Below are 10,630 nucleotides of genomic sequence, written 5' to 3' on the forward strand. Positions count from 1 at the left end.
GACCTTGCTTCTAATTAGTTGTGATTAAATTAGAGAATTGTGCATAAATTAGAGAAATAGTGATATTGCCACTTAATTAGTTGTGAATAAATTAGAGAATTGTGAATACATTAGAGATTTGTGAATATATTAGAGAATTAGTGACGTTGCTAATTTTTGTTTTTTTTTAATATATAGATTCATATGTGAATTGAAGCAAGAGTTTAATTAGCTTGAGGACTACGTACATATATATTGAGCTCAAGTGGGTATTTGCTATATTGGTATGACTACTAAACTTTACTTAGCTATATTTCTTTCTATTCATCCATTTAATAAAAGTTTATTCATGAAATTGCAACTTGTGTATTGTTTAATTGCAAATAAATACAACAATATATAAGGTGATGGGTCCCGAATACACAAAATCGGGTACATCTCGAGCCAGTGTTAACTCACCGGGGGAGTTGGATGCCAAGGTGGCATCAATTAAGGAACAAGTACGCAACGAGTTAGTTGGTGAATTTAATGCTTGGGCGAAGCTGATGAACTTACCGACTTTGCCGTTCCTCACGAGTACCCCGGTTGACTCATGTTCTGAACCAAAAGGACAAGGAGAAGGTGATAGACATGGAGGAGATGAGATACGTGGTGAAGATGTGTCACCTCAGGTAAAATCAACTGGGTTATTAAAAGTTTTAAAATACCGAGTTAATTGAGATTTTAGGTGCAATGATTGATGTACTGTTGTAGGTTCCTACTCCTACACATGCGGACTCGAGGGAGCTTGAAAATCCAACACCGCATGAATTTCCAGAGTTACAGGTAATTTGTAACCCTCTACCTTAATGAATTTTGTTATATCTATGTTGTTGTAAAAGTCCTACTTAACTATCTTCTTTTTATATATTTACTTGTGTAGGAAGACACCCGGTGTGCACTTCTAGCCCCGGGGCATGCAAATAGTACCGTGTTGAGTTTGGTGGCGTATGGTAGTGCCCAACCGACGACGGGTGCTACGGCGGGGCCACATCATTACTCTGTTGGGATCGATTCAGTGGTTGCGGGGTTCGAAGACATCCCACTACCCGTACCGATAGAGGAGGTTGAGATAACAGCACTTTGGCAAGCTGTAGGTAGCTTCGTTGATTGGCCACGTGCATGGGTGAAGTTGATTAATAAGGAGGTAAATTAGCTACTCACTTGACTATTTCATCATTTCATCAAAAAGTAGACATTTTGAGCCGAAATGGCTACTTACTTGCCTTTTTTCTTCATTTCTCAACTTAAAAACTTCTTGCATCTCAAAACAACTCATAATCACATATTTATAAGTGTTTGTCATTTCAAATTACATAAAAATCACCAAGTTCTAAGTTTTTGGGTCAAATTCATAAAAAAAAGCCATTTTGAGCCGAAATGGCTACTCACTTGCCTATTTTCTTCATTTCTCAACTTATAAACTCCTTGCATCTCAAAACAACTCATAATCACAAATTTATAAGTGTTTGTCATTTGAAATTACATAAAAATCACCAAGTTCTAAGTTTTTGGGTCAAATTCATAAAAAAAAGCCATTTTGAGCCGAAATGGCTACTCACTTGCCTATTTTCTTCATTTCTCAACTTATAAACTCCTTGCATCTCAAAACAACTCATAATCACATATTTATAAGTGTTTGTCATTTCAAATTACATAAAAATCACCAAGTTCTAAGTTTTTGGGTCAAATTCATAAAAAAAAGCCATTTTGAGCCGAAATGGCTACTTACTTGCCTTTGTTCTTCATTTCTCAACTTATAAACTCCTTGCATCTCAAAACAACTCATAATCACATATTTATAAGTGTTTGTCATTTCAAATTACATAAAAATCGCCTAGTTTTTCATTTTTTTTTTTTAAAAAAAATAAGCAACTTCCGCCGCACCGGGAGACCCGAGGGAGCCGCCCCCGCTGCCGGAACAGCAAAGGCAGCCCCAACGAGGCCACAGCAGCCCCGACAGGTGGCTGCCAAGGCTGTAGCAGCCACGGCAGGTGGCTGCCAGACTGCTGCAGCCTCGGCAGCAGCCTGCCTGGGCTGCTGCAGCCTCGACAGGCGGCTGCCATGGCTGCTGCAGCCTCGGCAGGTGCTGCTACAGCCATGGCAGCCGCCTGTCGAGGCAGCAGCAGCCCAGGCAGGCTGCTGCCAAGGCTGCAGCAGACTGGCAGCCACCTGCCGTGGCTGCTACAACCTTGGCAGCCACCTGTCGGGGCTGCTGTGGCCTCGACACGGGCTGCCTTCGCTGTTCCGGCAGCGGGGGCGCCTCCCTCGGGTTTCCCGGTGCGGCTGCCGTTGCATTTTTAAAAAATAAAAAAATATTTAAGCAATTTTCATCATTTCATCAAAAAGTAGCCATTTTGAGCCGAAATGGCTACTTACTTGCCTTTTTTCTTCATTTCTCAACTTAAAAACTTCTTGCATCTCAAAACAACTCATAATCACATATTTATAAGTGTTTGTCATTTCAAATTACATAAAAATCACCAAGTTCTAAGTTTTTGGGTCAAATTCATAAAAAAAAGCCATTTTGAGCCGAAATGGCTACTCACTTGCCTATTTTCTTCATTTCTCAACTTATAAACTCCTTGCATCTCAAAACAACTCATAATCACATATTTATAAGTGTTTGTCATTTCAAATTACATAAAAATCACCAAGTTCTAAGTTTTTGGGTCAAATTCATAAAAAAAAGCCATTTTGAGCCGAAATGGCTACTCACTTGCCTATTTTCTTCATTTCTCAACTTATAAACTCCTTGCATCTCAAAACAAATCATAATCACATATTTATAAGTGTTTGTCATTTCAAATTACATAAAAATCGCCAAGTTCTAAGTTTTTGGGTCAAATTCATAAAAAAAAGCCATTTTGAGCCGAAATGGCTACTTACTTGCCTTTTTTCTTCATTTCTCAACTTAAAAACTTCTTGCATCTCAAAACAACTCATAATCACATATTTATAAGTGTTTGTCATTTCAAATTACATAAAAATCACCAAGTTCTAAGTTTTTGGGTCAAATTCATAAAAAAAAGCCATTTTGAGCCGAAATGGCTACTCACTTGCCTATTTTCTTCATTTCTCAACTTATAAACTCCTTGCATCTCAAAACAACTCATAATCATATATTTATAAGTGTTTTTTATTTCAAATTACATAAAAATCACCAAGTTCTAAGTTTTTGGGTCAAATTCATAAAAAAAAGCCATTTTGAGCCGAAATGGCTACTCACTTGCCTATTTTCTTCATTTCTCAACTTATAAACTCCTTGCATCTCAAAACAACTCATAATCACATATTTATAAGTGTTTGTCATTTCAAATTACATAAAAATCGCCAAGTTCTAAGTTTTTGGGTCAAATTCATAAAAAAAAAGCCATTTTGAGCCGAAATGGCTACTTACTTGCCTTTGTTCTTCATTTCTCAACTTAAAAACTTCTTGCATCTCAAAACAACTCATAATCACATATTTATAAGTGTTTGTCATTTCAAATTACATAAAAATCACCAAGTTCTAAGTTTAACATTTCTGCGTGGTGAAGGAATTTCTGCGTGGTGCAAAGCTTAACATTTCCCTCATTCAAACATTCATGAGGTAACTTCAATGCCTACATAAAGTTCATACTTTTTTCAAGTTATTCAAATTGATGGTGATTATCCTACATCTGATAAATTAATCAATGTTCATGCACGCAGAGCACTACAGGAGCACTTAACTGACACTGATTCTCCGTGTAAAGTTGGGTGGTTATGCCCCGAGCAGTTATCCACTACTAAAATCATAGGCAACCCCCATGACGTGTTGTACTATGTTGAACAAAGTATAAGGGAATCAACGCGTGCGGGAGACAAGTTCATATTCGCCCCATGTTATAGAGAGTATGACTAACCATGTCAAATTCAATCGATTTGGCCTCATTATATGTTGACTCCTAAATATTAATTACCTTGTCTATTGTGAACTTATGTAGGGAGCATTGGAGCCTCATGGTGATTTGTAATTCCACTAACACAATTTATCACCTTGATTCAGCTCGATCATCGGAGAAGTGGCTCGTGAAGTCTATATTGCAAAAGTAAATATATATAGCAACCTATAGTGATGATTATTGCTAATAATAACTAATTTAGTAATCATACGACTAATCAAATTTGATTGTATTTTTTATACTACAGTGTTATGAAGAAGCTACATTGTCGTGCTCCAAAGGGTCCAACATGGAAGACACCGTTGGTAATTTACATGATATTATTGTGATTATCTTGAAAATCTATGGTAGTAAATATTTGCTCATTTCCTTTGCATGTTTCACTGATGTGATTTGTTTGTCATATGCTAGTGCGCACAACAAGAGAATGGAGTTGATTGTGCTTTGTATGTGATGAGATTCATGCTTGACATTGTGACTAATTGTACGGACACTCAACAGCTTGATGAGGTAAGTCCTAAAATTTCTTGAAATGCTATATTGATGTGATTTCTAGCCTTAGACACCTAATATTATCCAACAATGACATGTTATGAGAAACAAAAAGGCTATTTCACAAGAAAGGTAGAAAATGGGTTGAATAGAAGTCATATGGGCCATATTAGGGCCATTTTGTGTTAATATGCTCTTTTGATGTGATTTCTTTCCTTATACACCTATAACTAGATAATATTGACTTGTTATGAGATAAATAAAGTTCATTTAATAAGAAATGTAGGAAATGGGCAAAGTAAGGTCATATAGGCCATATTCGGGCCATTTTGGGTAAAAACCGTCATAAACCTTAATAAAATGCTCTCCTATACAATTTTAGGGCTTATACACATACAAATACCCAACATTGACATGTTATGAGAAAGAAATAGTTCATTTGATAAGTAATGTAGAAAATGGGCTATATAGAAGTCGTATAGGTAATATTTGATTAAATACATATTTTTTGCCTAATTAATTATTTTTAAAATAATGTTTTTGTATTTCAAGTTTTGCAAGGTCCAAAAGGATGGTCCGTTGACAATCAAGGAGCTTAATGAAGTTCGTGACATGTTGGCGTCTTTCATCACCTTCAACATGTAAATGGCATGCATTGTAATTGTAAATTATTTATGTTAACTTTTGAACTATATATAACTTATTATTCATTATATATGTGTACTTACTATTATTTGTATATATGTAAGCAACTTTTTTTTTTTTTGTATTGCGTTTGGGAATATTTATATCTATATATATATATAATTGAATTCTTGTATCTAATATTATTTTTGTATATAATAATTAATAATATTATTATTAGTTATTATAATAATAAAATTATTAATTATTATATTTAATATAATTGCTGGAATTACAGGGTATTATTATTGCAGGTTTTTTGTAAAAAATATTATTGCACGATGGAAAAAAAAAAAAGAAAAAAAAAATATATATACAAAAGGCACCGGTTAGGCAGGAACCGGTGCCTAAACTATCCACCACCTAAAAAAAAAATGGCGGGAGAGCAGTATTAGGCACCGGTTAACCGGTGCCTATTCCACCCTATGGCACCGGTTAACCGGTGCCTATTAATCACTATGGCACCGGTTTTGAACCGGTGCCAAATATGGGGTTTTTGGCACCCCTCAAATAGGCAGCGGTTCAAACCGGTGCCTTAGACCGGGTTTGAACCGCTGCCTTATGCGTTTTTTCTACTAGTGTTTATAATTGTAGACACTTAAAAATGTCTCCCCAAAACCAAACCCGATGATAAACACTTTTCACCGCCATTATTGGTTGGGTTGAGTATTTAATCTTTGGAGTGCTTAAATCCATGTTTTATCCAATACATTTCATAAATCAATCCATTTCCTAGGTCATTTCCCTAAACCATAACTTGTTATCCACTTTTCGTGTCCACATCGCAAAACCGAGAGAAACTGATTTTGTTGGTCTTATAATTTTGATCCAATTGTTATTTAGTTGGATAGGCCTTGAAATAATCTTTCCAACCATATATCATAATTCCAATTCCAAGCTATAACAAAAAAGATATGAGCAAAACACTAAACTCGGCCCAAAACCGACACCCTTTCACTAAAACGTCCATATCTTAAAATCTAAAAAATATTTTGACCTGATTCGAATTGTGTTGGAAAGTAGACTTGATAAGATTTCCAATGATATATTATATGCCTTATTCCAAGCTACGGATCAAAAGTTATTGCAATTTTAAAAACGCGTAAAAAACTAGAATCGTCACGCAGGCAACAAAACCACGCACCGCGCCACGGGGGAAAGTGACGTGGCACAAGGCCTGGTACCGTGACACGGGAATTCTCAACGTGTCACGGTGCTTGGTGCCGTGACACGAGAATTCTCGTGCTTGTTTCCGTGTTCTTTTAATGCGTAAATTCCCCGCGTCACGGGAGATGATGACGTGGCACGGGGTAGGTACAGTGACACGGGATTTTTCACCGGGTCACGGTGCTTTCCCGTGTCTTTTCCGCGTTTCATTCCCACACACTTAAGAATCTGGACGCAAAAACTCCACCGTGTCACCGCCACCTAATAATTCCGACCACCGCCACTGCCTAAACTCCTTAATCTCCACCACCAGCCAAACCGCAAAAACCACCAACCGACCCCCCAAAAACCGCCTTACAACCTAATTCCGACCACCGTCTAACCCCCATCCCATTGCGTAGGTTTCCTCTTTCCCACGTCGGTGTTGTGAACCCCCACCGTCCCTCTTTATTTCCGGCAACAATTCTCAATCGAAAACCACCATCCCCCTTTGAAACCTCTCCCTCCTCTCGAAAATCCCTTAAAGCTATCTCCCCCACTATAAAAAACCACCGAAAACCCCTCCCCCACCATCGAAAACCCTAGCCGCTAGGATTTTGGAGTGGTGGAAGGAAAGATTCGGGGTTTTTGGCAGTAGGGAGGGGTTTCGTTGGTGGTTTCGTGGTGGAGTGGGAAGGTCGTTCGGGGAGAGAGGAAAACGACGACGCCAGGGAGTGGGGGAAGCGTGGTGAGCCGGCGAGGGAGGGGCGGTAGGTTGGCAGGGCGGTGGAGGTTAGGGTGGGTCGGTTGGTGAAGTGGAGGTTGAGTGGTAGTTTGCTGATTTTTGGGTTTTTTTTTTCATTTTTAAATAAAAAAAATCTTTTTTTTTATTATTTTTGGATTAATCAGGACTTGACACGTGTCAAGTGACCTGATATAATAGGTGTAGACACCTATTTGTGTCTCCCCAATACCAAACCCAGTGATGAGGACCTTTCATGTCGAATCATAATCGAATGAAGTGAAAGTGTGGAAAGTCTAGTGATGCGGTTAGTTTTTATTTCTTTTCTTTCTCTCTATTTTTGAAAACCTATTTTAAGAAAACAGTCAATCCGGTTTGGTTTGGTCCATGGAAAGGGTCCAAAATAGTGTAGTTGGGTCGGGTTCGAAAAGAGTTTTCCAACAATATATTATAAGTCCAATTCCGATGAATAATGAGGAAGTTATGACCAAATTACTAAACTGGGCCCTGTTTGATCTTTATAAGCGGCCCAATGATCTAGAGGAGGGACAATTATAGATTTATCATTCCTAATGCGATTAGGATTGATTATGGTCTTCTAGAATCTTCTAAAAGGTTCTTTTGAATCCTAATTAAATTAGCATTGATAAATTGACTTTTAAGAGTTTTAATTAGAATAAAAAGAAGTGTTTTTAAGGAAATTACAGTTTTACCCTCTCGAACGCCTACATTTTATCAAAATAATAAAACGCGTGGAAAACTGATTGCAGCGCCGTACGACATGTTTGTCGCCTGGCGACAAACCTGGCGTCTGGCGACACGTCTAACGCCTGGCGACAGCGCCGTGTTTTATTCTTTTCAAAACTCTGATTCGTTTTTTTTATCATATCCGGCTGATTTTCTTTATAAATATTCTCCTAAAACCTCCGTTTTCAATCACCAACTCTTATCAAGAAAATCTTGATACTCTCTCTCTCTTTCTAAACCAACCCTTTTTAAACACAAAATTCCGCATTCACATGATCTAGACACACCTAGCCAAGTTCGAAGTTGCCTTCGCCCTAGACGTGAAAGGTTTGATTTCTGAGGGTTTGGTTCCAAATCTAGTTTAAACTTTCTTAATTCTTTCTTTCAATTAATTTAATTCTTTAATTTTATATTTTCCTTGAAGTTACTAACGTGTGTATTTTGTTATTAGAAAGAGGTACGAGGCATCTAAGTAAGTGGTTTAATTGTTTAATTGATATTATGATATAGAAATCATGTTTAGGTTGTTATTTGATTCCTAGTACCATGTTAGGATGTTTTATTTCTTACTAGAATCATATTTAATGTGATTTGCTTATATCAATTATGATTTTTATGATGCTTCCTATTTTATTTCCTAATATCATGTTAGTATCATGTTAGGGCTAAAGCTTTGATTTTTATTGTTTAGTGACATGCTAGGATTTGTTATTAATCTTGTTAGTATCATGCCTAGGATCTTACTATTATTATGCTTTAACATGATTATTTAATGATTATTTTATAATTGTTTTATTATAATCATGATTGTTATGATGATTATTATTATGTTGCTTGATTATATTTATTGTTATTGCTTGATCACGCCTTTTATGCATGTTTAAAAGGAATTTGTACTTCTAATCACGCTTAATAAGATAATTAATAATCTTGTTTAGGGTTAATTTGATTATAATTCAAGTGGTCGCCAATAATAGTTTATAGTTTTGTTTGTGCATTAATATTCAACCAACATAGATAAACAAGTTTAGGGTAAACCTAATGATTGTATGTTAGTCAGAAAGCGCACATGAATACGAGAAGAATAAAGTAGAGGCCTATTATTAGGGCAGATTCTTTCTCTTTTAGATTAGATTTGTACCTTCATCCCCGAACACCAGTCATGGTTCCAGATCTATTGGAGTTAACGATCTCCTGGATCGTTAAGGGGTGTAACCTTCACCATGTGAACGGTTTACAAGTTCCTAAAACTTGTTGGCGACTCTTTTGCTCTAGCTTCTTTCCCTTTGGACGCCACCATGCTTAAGTGTATGATCACAGTGGGATTCAAGTTTGGGGTACTGCTTGAAATATTCTCTACAATAGGTCATTGACTTTTGTTGACTGGTTAGGGATTGAAGAAAAAGAAGACCCCCTAAAGTTCGGATTATTCCAGAATAATCCAAAGTTGGGATTATTCTACAGAAACCGATGAAAGTTGGGATTATTATTTCTAATTTTTCCTATTTTAAATTAAAAACTAAAGGGGAAAAACAATTAAAAACTAAGGGAAAAAAAAAAAGAGAAACGACTGCAACAAGGTTTGATCTCACGTTCTGAATACCACAATGCTCTATTGCTGGAATACTGACCGCTACTCTATGTTCTTTAGTGTACATCACTTAGCAAAATAATTGTATAAACAGTTTTGTTTTTTGGAAGTAGGGGGACCGTTGTCCCCCTTTGTCCCATGTTGGCTCCGCCAGTGCTTGCGTACTTTATAAATGTCTATAATGTTCTTTTTCTGCCCATGTTCTTTAAAATATGCATAATATTCTTTCCGTGTGCACCATGCACCATGCGCATGGTGCACCCGGGTGTACCATATCCATAAAAATTTCACTTAAACTCCCCTATAATTATCAACACTCTATCTTCTCACTATACTTTACAACCTCCACTTGGCCACGACCACATCAAGCAAAGCAACAACCATCACCTTACCACCATGCTACCGCCACCACCACTTGAAAAGAAAGTGGAGGCGGTGGGCATACGGTGGAGTGTGGTGGGGTAAGTGGAGAGAGAAGGGATGATACATTTTAACCATAGTTTATCAACAAAAAAATAAAAACACTTATTAGAGGTTGTAAGTTCAAATAAAATTTAATTAGGGCCTATTTTAATTTTTTTAAGAAAGGTGGAGGGGATTACCAATCCAAGAAGCAAAAGTTAAGGCTAAAAAATGGAATTTCCCTAAGACTTATGCAAAGTATGTTTCATACTTGTATTTGTCATCGATCTTCACAATGCTATTTAACAAATGTACGTAAACCTTGTACAAATAATCCTCTTACACATTATATCTATTTCTTTTCTAGGGTTATTTATACATTGTTGGTACTTGGTAAACTATTTTCTTGTATATTGTCTCACATAAATTCTAGCCATACGTATAACTTTAATGGAAATCATCAAGTATCAACATTAATGGTTAAAATAGTACAATAATTTAGCATAAAGTTACTAGAACTTTGAAAGTAACTAAGATATGATAAGGAAAAATTTCAGCATAACATTGCAAATATTTCTAACAAGACATAAAACAATATAAAAGAAGAATTAAAGACAAATTTAATCAGGGTAAAAATAAATAAATAAATAAATAAATAAATTAAATTAAATTAAAGTTTAAAGTACCTTGTGCTTAAGTTCTCTATTTTCCAATTGCAATTTCTGAATAATTTTTCTGTTATCATCCCGTAAAGCATTGTTCTCAAATTGAATGCGATCATGTTTAGAGCGCAAAGAATTGTACTCATATTGCTATGAATCATAGTCAGAACGCAAATAACTATAAGCAGAACGCTCATTTTGCACCTGGGAAAAAAAATTA

General features: G+C 36.2%; 1 protein-coding gene across 1 annotated transcript; it reads left to right on the forward strand.

The window, feature by feature from the left end:
- The first annotated feature begins 497 nt into the window (after positions 1-497).
- Positions 498-3,583, forward strand: LOC145627729 (uncharacterized). Its single transcript, XM_081680081.1, has 4 exons — positions 498-650; positions 733-804; positions 902-1,047; positions 3,535-3,583. The coding sequence occupies exons 1-4, from the start codon at positions 525-527 to the stop codon at positions 3,581-3,583; spliced, it is 393 nt and encodes a 130-aa protein (XP_081536207.1). The 5' UTR covers positions 498-524.
- Positions 3,584-10,630: the final 7,047 nt, after the last annotated feature.

This window comes from Chenopodium album, chromosome 4 (assembly GCF_948465745.1).
Source record: "Chenopodium album chromosome 4, dcCheAlbu1.1, whole genome shotgun sequence".
NCBI classification, from domain to species: Eukaryota; Viridiplantae; Streptophyta; class Magnoliopsida; order Caryophyllales; family Amaranthaceae; genus Chenopodium; species Chenopodium album.